This window comes from Lycium barbarum, chromosome 1 (genome assembly GCF_019175385.1).
Source record: "Lycium barbarum isolate Lr01 chromosome 1, ASM1917538v2, whole genome shotgun sequence".
Lineage (NCBI taxonomy): Eukaryota > Viridiplantae > Streptophyta > Magnoliopsida > Solanales > Solanaceae > Lycium > Lycium barbarum.
Window position 1 is genome coordinate 13,462,560 of NC_083337.1, and position 15,949 is coordinate 13,478,508.

Here is a 15,949-nt window from a genome sequence, read left to right on the forward strand (position 1 = left end):
TCTTCTTATTATGCCTTGCTTTCCATTCTAAAATACGATTTTGAGACTATTTATGTATTATTATTTAGACTTGTAGTATTTAGTTTAGATGCTCTTGTATGACCAGACCAGATATTGGGGTGGATTTCATTTACTTCCGCACTTATTTATATTATATTGTAAGACTTACGTTATTTTACTTTCTTCTGCTATTTTCTATTATTTGTGAATGTTGAGTTAAGGGTTCTTCTGCTGAGGTGGGAAAGGTAGGTGCCCGCACGACTTAGTGAAATTGGGTCGTGACAAATAGTGAAATTGAAATGGGTATGACCATACTGGTTTAGCATAGAAGAAAAATGAAGGAGAAATGAAGAGAGCAATGAAGGCCGGAAGTTTCTAGAGAAAATCGGAGATATTAGTGCTTTTTTAAAAGGTTGAGGATTGTATTGGCAGTGCTATGATAAGTTAATGACAGTGCTTATATATGATTATTATAGCGTTTTGTTTAGGCTTACGGAGGTTATAAACATCCGTTAAATATTTACTAATTTAGTACGTTATTTTTTAGGGTTGGGGAGGTTATAAACCTCCGTTAATTACCTAATTTTGTGGGGGAGTAATAACCTCCGTAAATTGATGCAAATGGCGGAGGTTATTAATACCCTGCGTTAAAAATCCTCCGCAATTTATCCCTTTTTTTTTAGTGGGCATAGCTCCATACCCAGCAACCACTGATTTCCTCTTGAACTTGTTCAAATGCATTTGTTTGAACTTCTGCAATGTCATTTGAACACTCCCCAGTGGTAATTCCTACCCAAGTACTTATGTCATGCCACAATTCCTTGACCCAAGCACAATCGACAAATAAATGCACTGCATCCTCTGGTCTGTGCACTCCACATAACAAATATGAATCATCATCACAATCAATCCTAGTTAATCAACCTGGCTCTAGTTAACAATCTTTGTTGCAGTGATACCCACATTAGTACCAAGAGCTTTGGTAGCTATTCAGCTTCTTCAATTTTTGGTCTGTCCCCCAGCATTGCAAGATAGCTCAGAGACATAGAATATTTTCCACTGCTAGTAAGACAGTATCTGTCATGTGAGAATTTTTGACCGAAGTAAGCCATTATTTCAGCCAATTCATCCAAATAATACGTTTTTTTTGAAAATTTACAAAACTAGAATAAACGTATTTCACAGTAACGTATTAGGCATTATTTTATTCAAAAAATTCAATGGGCAAGAAAGTTAATGGTTAACTGTGTTAAAGGGTAATTCGTTACTGTGAGTAACGTTTTATGTCTAGTACATAACTGACAGTAACATTTCTACAGAATTCAAGCACGGGCAATCGAATCCTACAAAGAATCCTGCAAATTGGGAATCTTTTTTGATTGATTTACTTATAAAACGTTATCAACAGTTGTTTGGTGAATATGTTCTCCCCCCTTTTTGATAAGAAAATTCAGCATTTTGCACATAAAAAAAAAAGTATCTATACACAACTGAATATTTTCAAAAAAATAAACAAATTTACCCCAAATAATAGCATCCTGATAATGACAGCCATCAATGCCGAACAGATCAATAAAGCTACAAGTATTCACAATTTACCGTATCCTTAATTAGTAAAAAAGAACTTAGAGTAGAACGTTATCCAAGCATGTATATAGAATTGCATTTATTGTATTATCAAGTAAAGAGGCATAGCAAGCTGATTTCCTAGTCTCAAATTCCATGAACCCAGGAAAACGTCAACATGTTTCTGTGTTAAAAAGAAACACGAATAAGTACTAAAACAAAAGAAATTCTAAGTTGATCGGTCCTTATAGAAGCCTTAGCCAAACATACAACTTTAAGTGTAGTGTTTTATTTTCCTATGTCACTGGTGTTTATCGGACATCTTTCTTGATTCTTTCATAATGCATGCTTACAAGTTCAGAGAAACGTTTATTAGCGATTATAAGCATCAAGATTGCTAAGCAGAAAAAATTGGTCCACAGAAGGGGTATTGTTTTTAGCAATAAGGATGCTTGTTTGATTCCCATTTGGAAAGTACATATCCTAAAGCCATGTTTTCCCAACAAAACAACACTTGCTTTATCCATCTCATCTACAATAGTACCGAGGAAAAGCATCTCCTACTTCCAATTATCCCCAAATGGAAAAACATGTGCAAAATGTTGAATTTTTTTAACAAAAAGGGGAAACAACATATTTATCAAAACCGTTGGTAGCATTTTATAGGTAAATCAATCAGAAGGATTCCCAATTTGCAGGATTCTTTGCAAGATTCGATTGCCTGTGCTTGAATTCTGTATAAGCGTTACTGTCAGTTACGTTTTAGCCTTAAGTCGTAACTGTAAGGTATGACTTTATGATCAATCAACGTCAGATTTCGTATAAGGATTGCCCGTGCCTGAATTCTGTAAAAACATTACAATCAGTTACCTAGTAGGTACAAAAAGTTACTCACAGTAACGAATTATCCTTAGACACCGTTAACCATTCACTTTTTTGCCCATTAGATTTTTTGGATAAAATAATGTCTGATATGTTACTGCGGAATACATTTATTCTAATTATGTAAATTTTAAGAAAAATATATTAGTTTGATGAATTGGCTGAAATAATGGCTTATTTCGGTCAAAAATTCATCATGTGAGTACCAATTCCTCATGCCCAACATAATCTTGTCCAATTATTTCCGGTACCAGCTAGTCTTTTTGTAGTGAAGGCATTTTATCTCAGCAGTTTAAATCACAGCTTTTCAATTCTTAAAAGAAGTACCATTCCCATGGGCATTTAACTAATTCGTGTATTCCTCATTCCTCTACAAGCGAATGATTGTTACAAGCTGATATTAATTTAGTAGGCGTTTGGTCATAGAAATAAAAAAACTTTTTCACTTTTTTTGAAATTTTGGGGTTGGAGTTGTGTTTGGTCATAGTTTTTGCAAATAGAAAAGGGTCAAATATGCCCCTGTACTATTGAAAAAGAGCTAAATAAATCTCTCGTTATACTTTGGGTCTAAATATACCCCTGCCGTTATACTTTGGGTTCAAATATATCCCTCCACCGTTAAACTTGTCCAAAGTGGACATCAAATCCTACGTGGCATTGATATTTGATGAGGTGGGTGTCAAGTGGCATGCCACCTCAGCACCCCTTACCCATTTTACCCCTCCCATCTATTTATTCATCCATCACTAAAATTTCCTTCCCCTCCACTACCATTATCACTGTTACCGCCACAGTTTGCAGATTTAGTGAAATAGAGATGAGAAACTGATTACAGGTTTTACACATATTGATTTACATTGTTAGGTGCTTCGTTGGAGTCTTTAAATCAGGAAAGACAAGCCTTTTGTTCAAAGAACCAAGGGAAATGGAAGTTCCATGCCTTGATTAGCAGTGAGAGTTTCCACCACTTTCCGACGTTATAAATTGATGAACCATTTCTCCAGCTTTCTCTCCGCAACTTTCGGATCTAACTTGCCTCGACTCCATTACACAATTTATGCGCCAAAATTTTAAGACTAACAGATCAAAATAAAGTGCGAAAACTCAAATTAATGCTCAAAGAGAAGAGAACAATCACCTTATAATTATATGTAGCCCTTCCGAATAACCTATAATACAGTGCGGTGTGTGTGTCCAGAATAGTCAAGAAAGGGGTAAATCGAGTAATTTCAAGTCAAAGAGCTTTAGCAACTTGGAGAATGCACCATGAAGTAATGAAGAGGAAAAGAAAGGTCTAAATAAACTTAGATTATACTTGAAGATTTTTAAATGGGGTGGCAGGAAAAAGGAGTGAATATGAAGGTTCTGTAAATGCTTCTTCTTCTTCCTTTTTTTTTTGGTTCAGAGTTTGGTAAAAAGAAGCTTAAGCTTCAATGGTGATAAATAAGTTTCCTTTTTATCTCCGAGTTACAGAAGGAGTTGCTGCGAGTGCAACTACTGCTCATACCCTTCAAGTAAATTGTACTCTAAATTGCTTTGGCTCTCTTTCTCTCCCCTCTCTTTAAGGTTACATAGGATGGAGGAATACGGCTAGAAGTTTTTTTTTTTTTTTTTTTTTTCATTTGATTGCTCGGTGGCCACGGTGGCGGTAATGGTGGTAGAGAAAATTATAGTGGTGGAAGAATAAATAGATGGGAGAGCTAAAATGGGTAAAAGGTTGCTGAGGTGGCATGCCATGTGACATCCACCTCATCAAATATCAATGCCACATAGAATTTGATGTCCGCCTTAGATAACTTTAACGGTGAAGGGGTATATTTGAACCCAAAGTATAACGGCAGGGGTATATATGGAGCCAAAGTATAACAAGAGGTATATTTAGCCCTTTTCAATAGTACAGGGGTATATTTGGCCCTTCTCCGCTTTGCAAATATTTTTTTTTGGGTTGAAATGTACTTATTTTGGTTGTGAAAAAAGTGAAAATAATTTCCGGAAAAAAGTGAATAATTCTTATGGCCAAACGGGTCCTTAAATAATATAGAAATTTTAGAGCTTCAGGATACCGTTACAGCACTAATAGGTGTCAAATGAGCGGGCTAAGCTAAATTTGGATGGATAAAACTAGTTGAGCTAATAAATGAACATGTTGGATTGAACTTAGGTGTCAAATTAAAATGAGTTCAGTTAACAAATAGATGGGTCATTAACCACCCAGAAATTACATGGATTGAGGTAAGTTGGGTCAAAATGAGCTAAACAATGGGTCGTAAACCAATCCGCTCAATTCTTACCAAACTTTAATTCCTTTTCTTGTTTTGTCAAAACAACATAAAATCTACAAACTCAGTTAGTACCCTTTTAATTTTTTCATGTACGCTTGAACGTCAGTCATGTATGTAAAAGTTGGCTAAAATCTCGGTGACATGTGTTCAAACTTTTTTTCATCAAAAAAAAATTGTTTTTGTTTCGAATTTCAACAATCGAACACACGATTCAACACCCAAATCTACTCCAAATAAGCTCAAATTTGAACAATAAGTTCCATATTTCATAAAGAACAAACTCCAATCATCAATTTGTCAAAACAATAACAAATCTATCGAACCCATTTTGCAATAATGGTGATTTATCATTGTTATCCCAGACCCATTTGATTTTTAACTCACTTTTTATATTTTAATTTTTTTTAAAGCATTATATTTCAATTGCTATAAATTCGGAAAATACTATTGTACATCAGTTTAAGACAAATCGTATCACATAGATATACATGGGTGAAGCGCACGTATGACTGATTTTAGGATCACCATTTAATTTATTTTTGTAGTGTAAAAATATTTACAAGTTTAACCACTTTCAAGACAGCTTCAAACATACAGACCTGAAGCTGCAAAAATATTGTCTAAAATTGGGAGGTCTAAAATATTACTGAGTTTTAGGCATGAGAAATTTTATTTTGAGTCTCACATGCCAAGTCATACTTGTGTGAGACTCTTTAAAGTTAGACATTTGGATTAGCGGGTCTCATTTCTACCACCATTTTTAATTCCTCTTTCTCATCCCAAACAGCCTCTTCTAATTTTCCTTTCTTTACTCACTTTCCACATAAGAACTCCAAGACATTTCCTTTGCCTATAATCTGAAGACAAAGAAACGACATCTCCTGGATAATAAAAATGGGTTAACAATGGGAAAAAAATGATTTAGGGGGAATAGTTTTAATGTACGAGAAAGGGGTAGTGGAAGAAATTAGGGTGAAAAAGTTGATCTAAAATATTTTTTCCCACCCTATCAACTTTGGTTCTCCATTCAAAATTTATTTTCAAATTATTATTATCTATTTGTAAATGCTATCTTTTTAAGCATATAGATCAATTTTCTTTTCTAGGATTCTTTTTCATTGCCTAAAAATCCATCATAAAGTCATCGGAGCAACGCAATATTCATTGTAATAATCGTAGGTACAAAATCTGTTAAGAGTTAGAATCTGCCTTTTTGTGGTATCCTTAAACAAAATATTCAAATTACTCAAATTAAGGGTACCGATTTTATTGGAAAAATAATCTAATTAAACTGCTAAAATTACTTTAGCAGTTTAGTTTGCTTTTCGTTTTGGATAAAAAGCTTTATGATTTCATGGAGTGTTTTTATCTCTTTCAGAAAACGAGTGACGACGGAATTGAAAGAGAGGAAACGAGTTTTGGGTTAAGAAAGGAGAGAGTAATGTGTTGGAATTCTGATGGGAGAGTGAAGTGTAACTTTTTGGTAAAGAACTGAAAATTAAAAGTGGCAGTTTGCGATGAGAAAGAGGAATTAAAAGAGAGAGAAAATGGTGGTAGAAATGGGACCTGCTGGTCCAAATGTCCATCTTTGAAGAGTCTCACACAAGTAAGACTTGGCATGTGAGACTCAAAATAAAATTTCTCCTTTTTTGTTCTTGAACTTCTTTTTTTCATTAAGAATCAACATATATGTGCATTCTAATTGTCACTCCTAGTAAAGTCAGCGTAAAAATTTATTTGAAAACTCGGATTTAAATCCAAGAAAAAAAAGTGATTTCTTTCCTTCGATTTAGTATTCGAAGGACTGGGTTATTTGATAACATAATCTGAGTCAAAACTACTGAATTCGATTAAACCCGTAACATATAACGTGCATCCGTAACTGTTCACAACATTAACTCCATCATCGTCCCTTCCAATAGGGGAAATAAATAGAATAAGAAATGTATACGTAGCTCAAAGTAAAATCAAAAACACGTTTCCTCTGTCTGCTTCAAAAGGTTAGTGTGAGAAAACAGTGAAGCCTATCAAGCTAAGGTATGCCTATAGAGCATCGGGAATGAGCACAAGGACATATATAGATGCCCTAAAATGAAAAGTAGTAGAGTATGTAGGAAGAAAAAAAAAAATCAAACGAATTTAATGCCAACTTATCTAAACGTAAGTAGGTAACTAACTGTAACTATACACTTATATAAGTATTTTATGTTATCAATTTATGTAAGTAATTCAATATTTCCATGTTCCTATTTATGTGACATAGTTTGAGTTGACACGAAATTTAAAAGAGCGAGAAAGATTTTTGAGACTTGTAAGGAGATTATACTACGTGAATACTAAATATATATTACTAAATAAGGAGAAGATGAGTAGAAGAGACTAGCCACCCTTGCCTCTCCCACATAAGAGTACACAACCCTCGGCTATCTATTACCAATTCTACCCTGATTCTCAACCTCCGTACCTTGTCTTCAGTAAGTTGAAGATGGGCCATGTCCTGTCTAATTATGTGATTATAAAAAATTTGAAACTTATTTAAACATATCATAACATTCGTGTAGACAGTGTAGCTATAAAAGTTTATCATTAGTTAAGAGTAAAATGAAAAATATAGAGTAATTTGTTTTCAAATTTAAAAGTGTATTCATTTTTTTAACGAATTAAAAAGGAAAATGTATCATGTAAATTTGAACAGAAAAAGTGTAATCGAAATAGATTTAAAAAACAAGGAATTTGAAGGTTCCAATGTTTGTGGGTTCCTCTGGCTTACAGACTATATGAGCTGGTCCAACGATTAAAAAGAGGGCCTCGCGCGTCTTCATGTATGTATATATATATAAAAGATTTTATTATTACCAAAAGTGATATTTACAAATCCAAATAGGGTTGACCTCCTGTTTCTCAGTAAAAACTAGACAGACTCTACTAACCAAAGGAGCCTAAGTACCTGCTAGCCTCTCCTATTACAAATAACAATTTAACCACTGATCCTAAAAAACCAGAGAAGCAGCACATCAATTACATCAGAAAAACAACAACAAATCAAAATTTTATTCCTCTAATCATTGTTGCTGCAGCAGGCAACCAGTCAAGGAATGGAATTAGTTGAGCTAACATAGACTGCCACTTCACTGTCAAGACCCAATTCGCCAGTCGTGGTGGCACCTACACTATCCCTCCGAGTAGGCGAACCACATTACTGATAACAAGTTAAATAAGCGGAAAATTAAATAAGAATAAGTTATCAAGTCTTAAATACTTATCATAACTAGAAATGTCACGACAACCCCAAAATCTGGTCAAAGGGTATAAGAGTGCTAACATAGTACGGAATAGAAGTCTGAAAATACCCGAAGGCTACATATTGTCTGTCGAATTCAAAAACAGAAATAAATAGAGGAGGTCCTTCAGGGGCCACGGATGACTAAGTAGCTCACCCTGAATGACTGAAAGATGTCACCCTCGCGTATCAGCCACGGGGTGTAGAACTGGAACCTGGATCGTACTCTGCACTCAACAAAAGTGCAACAAGAGTAGTATCAGTACAACACTTGTACCGGTAAGCCTCATAGGCCGACAATAATTAGATAACGCATGAAGAAGTTGAAACCAACAAGTAGCACATAGAGCAAACAGGTATGGTCACGTATCATATACAAGTAAAGTGTAAAGGAATCATGAAATCAACCAAGACAGATATAATTCACCAAATGATCAGTCAAATATATGAGTGGATGAATGCAATGCAGTGCAATAGTCACCTCTCTCACTCCCTTCTCGTACACACATGCTAAGGGCAGTGCCTCAAAGCCATGACCCATGGGGGATCCGCGAAGTCCATGTACCACTCGTGCTCTCCGGCAGAAACCTCGGAGGCTATTAATCACTCTCAATCTCCGGCAAAGACTTCGGAGTCTCTCTGTCACTCTCCAACTCCGGCAAAGACCTCGGAGTCTCTCAATCACTCACCTCACCAATCATCACAACAATAATATGGAAAGCATGCCATGCATGATATCTGTCTCAACAATATCACCAATATAAATCAACAAGTACAAGTAATCCACTGTTCAATTATCAATATTACCATTCCTTTTCATGTGATGAGTGAACTAGTATGTGACGGAGATACAAACAAGTGATAATCACAGAAATAACACATTTGGCGACAAACCCACATAACAACTGACAAAACCAACCTAATTGGAATTCACCTCCACTTCATGCCCGAAGGCCTATCATGCTATCCCCGTCACTTTCTACAACTACATACGATTCTCTAATCAGAGTTTAACTAAAGTAGACCATAGCCTACCTCAAGGCCGAGCGGGTGCCACGAACAATCAAACTAATGCCTTCCCTTTGCGTAAAGCCTCTGAACGATGAAAATCTATCAAATATGCGATCTACGTTAGAATAATAATCTAAAGACACCCATATTGCTATACTTATATTCGAAACCCAAAAACGACCTAAAAAACTGACCACGGGCCTACAAAGGCAAACCTGAAATTTTATTAGAAAATTATATCACCCATAACTGAAAGGACATATATCTAGAAAATTAGTCACTTTCATCATTAATTTTCATTTCTTAAGACTAGAGCTCAAAACCTTTCTTTACCTGAAAATCTTATCTTAGGATTGAAATCTCAATGTCCACAACTCAAATACCAAGAATTTGAAGGCGTACGTGTAATCCAGAATACATAATATTAAGTTACATAATCCAATACGTAAATATTGAAGTGGCAAGATGATAATCATAAGATGATTTTGTTTTTCTTCAAACAGTGAATGATTGAACGAAGCTTAAACACCACAATACTTCTCGAAGGTAAGACCAAATATGTGACCAACACCCCAGTTACTCGTCCAAATTGATGGACCCGTGCAATAGAGTGGAGTAAATGTTAACTACAAAAAAAAATTGTTTCTATATGCTCAATGTTTAAATGAAGCTAAATCTTCATACGGATAAGAAGCCAAAGTTCCTTATGCGGTAGATTAGACAATAATTCCAACTAGAAAAATGTAGTAATTAGCCATACACCCAATTATCATTATTGCTCAATGATTATCTCAAATAGAAGTCCAATCATTTAATCATCATTTGCCATAATGATCCACTAGTCTTGTCACCTTTCTCAAAATAGCCAAATGCCATTGTTCGTGCAAAAGACAATAGGATATGATTTCATTCTACCAAAATAATATAATATAAGTTAATGTGTAGGTATATAACCCACTACCCCATCTACTGAAACTTGAGAAATCAAAATATCCAAATACAGAGCTTTAATTAAGCTCTTACCTGAAGCCTTCAATTGTTTGTTGTTGACGCCGTCCAGTCACTTTTGCTCTAATTTGTTTTTAATGCTATTTAGCCCATTAATCACCAACTAAATCAATTGTCCAAAATAACCCCCCCCCCCCCTTTTTTTTTTACTCAACTACTATGCCAAAGGTGAAAATTGACCCACTCAGTCGGTTACGTTATTCACCAACTTATACCTTATACGTATGAAACTCATATTCCTATATATATATATACACTATTCACACACATTATATAAATATATTTTAAGAAAAAAATATCCGCCAATTAAATTATCGTGCCACCAATTCTCGCAAGTCAAGAAACCCTTTAAAACAACGAAAAGGGTATTTTAGTGAAAACGAGTTCGAAATGCTAAACGACCAAACGGGTCGTTACATTCACCCTTTCCTTGCCTCTGAGATAGAGATGAATGCTGATTTCTCTGCACAACCTATCTGTATAATATCTACCCTTCTGAAATCTAACACTGTTTCTTTCCCTCCATACAAGAGTTACTACCATAGCAAATGTACTGCTAATGATAGCCCATGTTCCAGTGTTCTTCTTTCCCCAATTTGTGATCAATTGTATCTCCTCTTGCCAAGTTCCAATTGTCCTGTAATAGCCAAGCCAAACCAGCAGTCTTCCCCAAAGATTTTTTATAATGGAGCATTCAAACAACAGATGGTTCAGAGTTTCATCATGTGCATGCATCACAAAATACACAGGAGGGGGGAACTTGAATGTAACCTGTCCACAGTTCGCAACCTGTGCATTATTGCTAGCCATAGGATAAAGTTGTGCCTTGGATGAATGCCAAGCTGCAAGGTAATGCTCTTCTAGGGGACTTTTTGATATTGTGGGAGTAATGCAACATACATTTGCTGAATTGAGAATTTTGAGCCTACCACCACAGTTGATAATCTTGTGTGTAAATCACCTTGAAGAGTTTGTGACTGTAGAACATATTTCCTTACTTCCAATATCTTCCTTACCACCTATGTAGCATTTGAAGGTATGGGACATAAATAATCTTGCTTTATGTAGTAACTATGCACCCACCTAATCCAAAGACAGTCCTTTTTCTCAGCCAAAGCCCAGAGATGTTTTAGGATTGCAGCTTTGTTCCATAGGCACAGGTCCAGGACATTGTGACCCCCTGCAGCTTTTGGAAGACAAATCTTAGCCCAAGAGACCAATGCCTTTTTAGAAATTTCAGTTGACCCTGTCCATAGGAAGGGCCTGCATATACTATCAATCATTTTCATTATTCTCTTAGGTAGTATGAAAATCTGAGCCCAATAGATTTGAACCCCAAAAATAACAGACTTAATCAGCTGCAATCTGCTTGCATAAGAAAGCAGCCTTGCATACCAGCACTTCATCTTTTCTGTAATTTTCCCAACGAAAGGTAGACACTGGGCAATTGTGAGCTTCTTAGAGGACAAAGGAACACCCAGGTATTTGAAAGGAAGGGATCCTTCACAGAAGCTAAGTGTCTGGAGAAGTTGTTGCTTAAATGGCTCCTTTACCCCAGTCATATAAATTGAGCTCTTGTCAATGTTTGCTTGTAGCCTTGAAGCAGCTGAAAACTTTAGGAAAGCCTTTTGTAGCAGCTTTATAGATTGTATTTCAGCTTTGCAAAACATCAGCAAAATATATGTGTAGTATTCCCAGATTCTTGCACCTTGAATGAAATTTGAATAGGGGATTATCAGTCAATACAGTCAGTTCCCTTTGCAAATACTCCATAGCAATGATAAATAGGTAGGGTGACATAGGATCACCCTGTCTAATTCCTCTTTTCCCTTGGAAATGCTCTGTTAATCCACCATTTAAGACCAAGGAATAAGAGACAGAAGTGATGCACTCTATTACCCATTGAATGAATTTATAGGGGAACCCCAATTCCACCATCATAGTTCTAAAAAAACACCATTCAATGGAATCATATGCTTTCCTTAAGTCAACCTGCTGACACACCTAGCAGATAAACCCTTTCTAGTGTACCATTTGATAATTTCATGGCTGAATAAGATATTGTCAACAATACTCCTGCCCTCTATAAAGGCTAATTGAGTAGGACTTACAATAGTACTAATGACAGTCTTGATTCTATTGGTTAAGACCTTTGTAATGATTTTATAAATGGTAGTATAGGAGGCAATAGGCCTGTGGTCTTTAACCATAGTGGGGAAGCAATCTTTGAAACCAGAGTAACAGCAGTACAACTTATGGATTTTAGCATCTTACCAGAGATGAAGAATTCCTTAACAGTCTGCCGGACATCAGCTTGTACTATTTCCTAGTTCTGCACAAAGAACTCTACTGGAAAACCATCAACTGCTGGAGCCTTGTCATAAGGCATCTCTTTTATAGCTGCAACAATTTCCTGAGTAGTAACAGTTTGCACAAGCTGACACTTCTGCTAGTAGGTCAAGCATGGTCCATTTCTTATCACAACAGAGTTTGGACATGGCATTTCCTCAGCTGCTGACCCCATAAGCTTTGAGAAAAAGGAAACAAATTCATGCTCAACCAATGAGGGATCAATAATCTTTGTACCAGCAGCATCATAGATAGAGGAGATATGATTCGTGCTTGCCCTGATCATACATTAAGAATGAAAGTATTTTGAATTAGCGTCACCACAAGCAATCCAGTTTGCCTTGGACTTATGTCTCAGCACCTGCTCCTCCACCATACTCCACTTATTGATTTTACATAAGACTGCTTTCTCAGCTTCAATCAATATCTGATCTTGAGGCTGTTGGGCCAGTTGACTCTGAGCAATAACAAGATCTTGTCTTGCTTTTTGAAGCTTCTGCTCATAAGATGCCATATATGTATTGAGTTCTTTTAAGCCTATCTTTACCCTTTTTAACTTCTGCCAAAGTTGGAACATTTTCTCCCTACACTCCTGTAGCCAAGCTGTCTTCAAGATTTCATAAAATTGGGGATGGTTGAGCACTATCTTGAATAGTTTGAAGGGCTTATGTATGTATGTTTGACAGACCTTAAAACGATGTAATATTGAAAATCTTAATGCTCACAAGATACAAAACTTGGTTCTTGTACTATGTTATAGCACAATTACTGCTCCGCATACGTATTAGTAGTAAACAATTAAGCAATTAAAACACTTCTCTTTAATTTGCCAAGTTGCATGCCACCAAACTTAGCATAGCTGCAATTGACATGGACACCACTTATTTGCAATATTTCCTTTCGGAAAATTGGCATATATATATACCCGTGCTAGTATTCATTAACTGATTTTTAACCCAGGATTAGACTTAACAATATAAGCATAAAATAGTAGCAGCGAATAGTCAAATCCCACCAAAACTAACAAAATTAAATAATAGGAAAATTTAAAGATTCTGATCTTGATTTCACGGTTGAAAGCCCTTACAAAACGTAATGTAGCCAACTCATCCAAATTCACACATAAACACTGAACTCTGTATCTTGAAAAAATTGAAGAGTGTGAAATCAATTTAGGCATTGAAAACGTGCATCGATCAATTGTGCCAATCAATGTTCAATTTACCGATTTCTGAACTAAAAATTATGGAAATTTCTTCCAAATAAAATTGTAGAAGTTTCGTCCAAACAAAATCGATTTTGAAGATTTTAATCTCACGAGTTCATAAGATCTCATGCAACTTTGCCAATTTGTGTTCAGCACAACATGCACTTGGAGATTAATAGATATTCATAGATTAAATAGTTGACAGTACGGTGATCAGTATAGATTTAAGTTCTTAGGATTTCATTGCTAGAATTTCAGAACAATCGAGAGTTGAAAACATAGTTAATTTGATCGAAATCAAGTAGAAGGTTAACAGCAATTCTCCATAAAATGTTGATATACAATGACATGGGATTGTGTATATATCGAGTTGAAGAAAATGAACTGATTTTAACATGTATCCACCGTGTATACTAGTGAAGGATAGGGACATACATGGTAGTAGTTCCAATGTTAATGACGATGAAAGAATTATCAAGGATATATAAATATGCTGATCAAAAGACCATATACACTGAAAAGGACATATTCTACACCATGAAAAAGGTGTATGGTCTTGTCTCAAGTTATTGAGGACACATAAATTGAAGGCAAAGATGCTTCAATTGTTGAGAGGGACCCAAGTGAGTCGTATGACAAGTTATTGAGCTACTTATATATGTTGATGCATTCAAACCCAGGATCAGTTGTAAGTTTGAGTAAATCCGTTGAAATATACTTGTGCCTGCTTTTGTTGCACTGTATGCATCAATAAAAACATCAGAGTATTAAAACCAGTTGTGGTGGTTAATGATAACTTACTTAAAGTAACACATAGAGGCACCTTACTCACGACGACTTGCATGCAAGATACAATAGGTTTGTTTAAAAATCTTACAGTATATCATTATATATATTCATGTATATCCATGTTTCTCTGTGTGTATATAAAGTGTGCGTACCCGTGTATCCTCCTTATATAACAATGTATATCTATCTGTGCATATGTTTCACTTGTATTTAATTAGTTTATTTTTTTAATCATTATAATTAATTTGAATATATTTATAGATTCTTCCGATGGAATATGCAGTTGGTGATTCGAAGAGTGGTTCTTCGAAAGGTTCAAAGTCCATTGGGTGCCCTTACTTCGATCCCCTTTGTTTGGTAGCTGGTAAGAGTTATAAGGAAATTTATGTATTATTTTATGCAGGTATTAGTTATGTAGGGTTTAGTTATACATGTATTAGTTATTCCACATTTTATCTTGCATAAAAGACTACATTGGTTTCCTTATAACTTATATGTGTATTAGTTATGCGGGTTTCTAAATTACAGACCAAACACTGTATTAATTTTATACATGAATTACTTACCTCCTAACCAGCAATCAAACTTGGTATATGCATATTTAATACCTGCATAACTCACCTCTGAACCAGTACCAAACAACCCCTAAGGGTCCTCGAACATTTCACGATGACAGGAAAACGTTGAATTGATTCTGGCATATATAGGCATTGCGATAAGAAAATCAATATCTATGATGTAAAGTACAAGTATAGTAGAATTAAACGTTTGAGTGCAGTGCTTTAGGTTTCAGATGTGTGGAAACATAAGCCACCAGGAACTAAAGCTAAAACAGAAGTTTGAATTTCTTCTCGTAATTTGACCGTGGTACTATACATACAACTTGGCAGCTTAATTTGAAAAGTTTCAGAAGTAAGGAGGATGTTACAGAATATACAGGGTCAAATAATTGAAATATTTTATGCGTTCCATTGAACTGCTATATAATCAGTATAGAGATGTACAACATTGCGTATTTAGCATCCATGGGTAAACAAGGCAGTATGAATAACTATAGCACAGAGATTTCAATGTTTCTGGTGGAATTTAGTTAAGTGACATTTCTTTTCATCAACTGGACAACAGCTATAGAATAATAATTTTATAAAAGAATATTTTACTCCGCTAATTTGGCAGGTTTCATATTTATTTATTTTTGTAAATAATTTCATAATTAATGGTTATGTAACGATTAAAATTTGATTAACTTTGTTCTCCTTAAGTTCGCTTTTTTCTGTACTTCAAAATATTGTCTAATCTTAGCAATTAGTAAGATTCTTAAAACTTAATAAGGTGTTCAATACCTGTGACAGTTTGGCCGAGTGTTCTAAGGCGCCAGATTTAGGCTCTGGTCCGACAGGGCGTGGGTTCAAATCCCACAGCTGTCATTTTGTTGCTCATTTGGAAAAAAAAAAAACCAGGAAAAACCCCATTTAGGTTATAACAATCTTGATAAGTTGAGGTATTAAAATCTTGTACGATATGGTCTCGTAGCTTACGATTGACCTCCTTTATATAAATTTTTTTATAACAATT

The 15,949-nt window shown here is 35.3% G+C and overlaps 1 protein-coding gene and 1 non-coding gene across 2 annotated transcripts; one reads left to right on the forward strand and one right to left on the reverse strand.

The window, feature by feature from the left end:
- Nucleotides 1-986: 986 nt before the first annotated feature.
- Nucleotides 987-11,970, reverse strand: LOC132609768 (uncharacterized). Its single transcript, XM_060323918.1, has 5 exons — nucleotides 11,838-11,970; nucleotides 11,113-11,737; nucleotides 10,521-10,666; nucleotides 7,678-7,720; nucleotides 987-1,077 (listed from the first exon to the last, which is right to left on the reverse strand). Exons 1-5 carry the CDS (start codon nucleotides 11,968-11,970, stop codon nucleotides 987-989), a joined length of 1,038 nt encoding a protein of 345 aa, XP_060179901.1.
- A 3,751-nt stretch (nucleotides 11,971-15,721) lies between these two features.
- TRNAL-UAG (transfer RNA leucine (anticodon UAG)) lies at nucleotides 15,722-15,801 on the forward strand. The gene has a single exon. It is a non-coding gene; the product is annotated as a tRNA-Leu (tRNA).
- Nucleotides 15,802-15,949: the final 148 nt, after the last annotated feature.

What these genes read in the sequence shown, in the direction of transcription:
- LOC132609768 (XM_060323918.1), bottom strand. Translation starts at nt 11,970, where the DNA reads ATGATGGTGGAATTGGGGTTCCCCTATAAATTCATTCAATGGGTAATA. An exon ending in GAAAAGAGGAATTAGACAGG is followed by an intron (nt 11,738 to 11,837) that starts GTGATCCTATGT and finishes ATTTCATTCAAG; the next exon opens with GTGCAAGAATCTGGGAATAC. An exon ending in CAGTGTTAGATTTCAGAAGG is followed by an intron (nt 7,721 to 10,520) that starts GTAGATATTATA and finishes CTGGTTTTTTAG; the next exon opens with GATCAGTGGTTAAATTGTTA.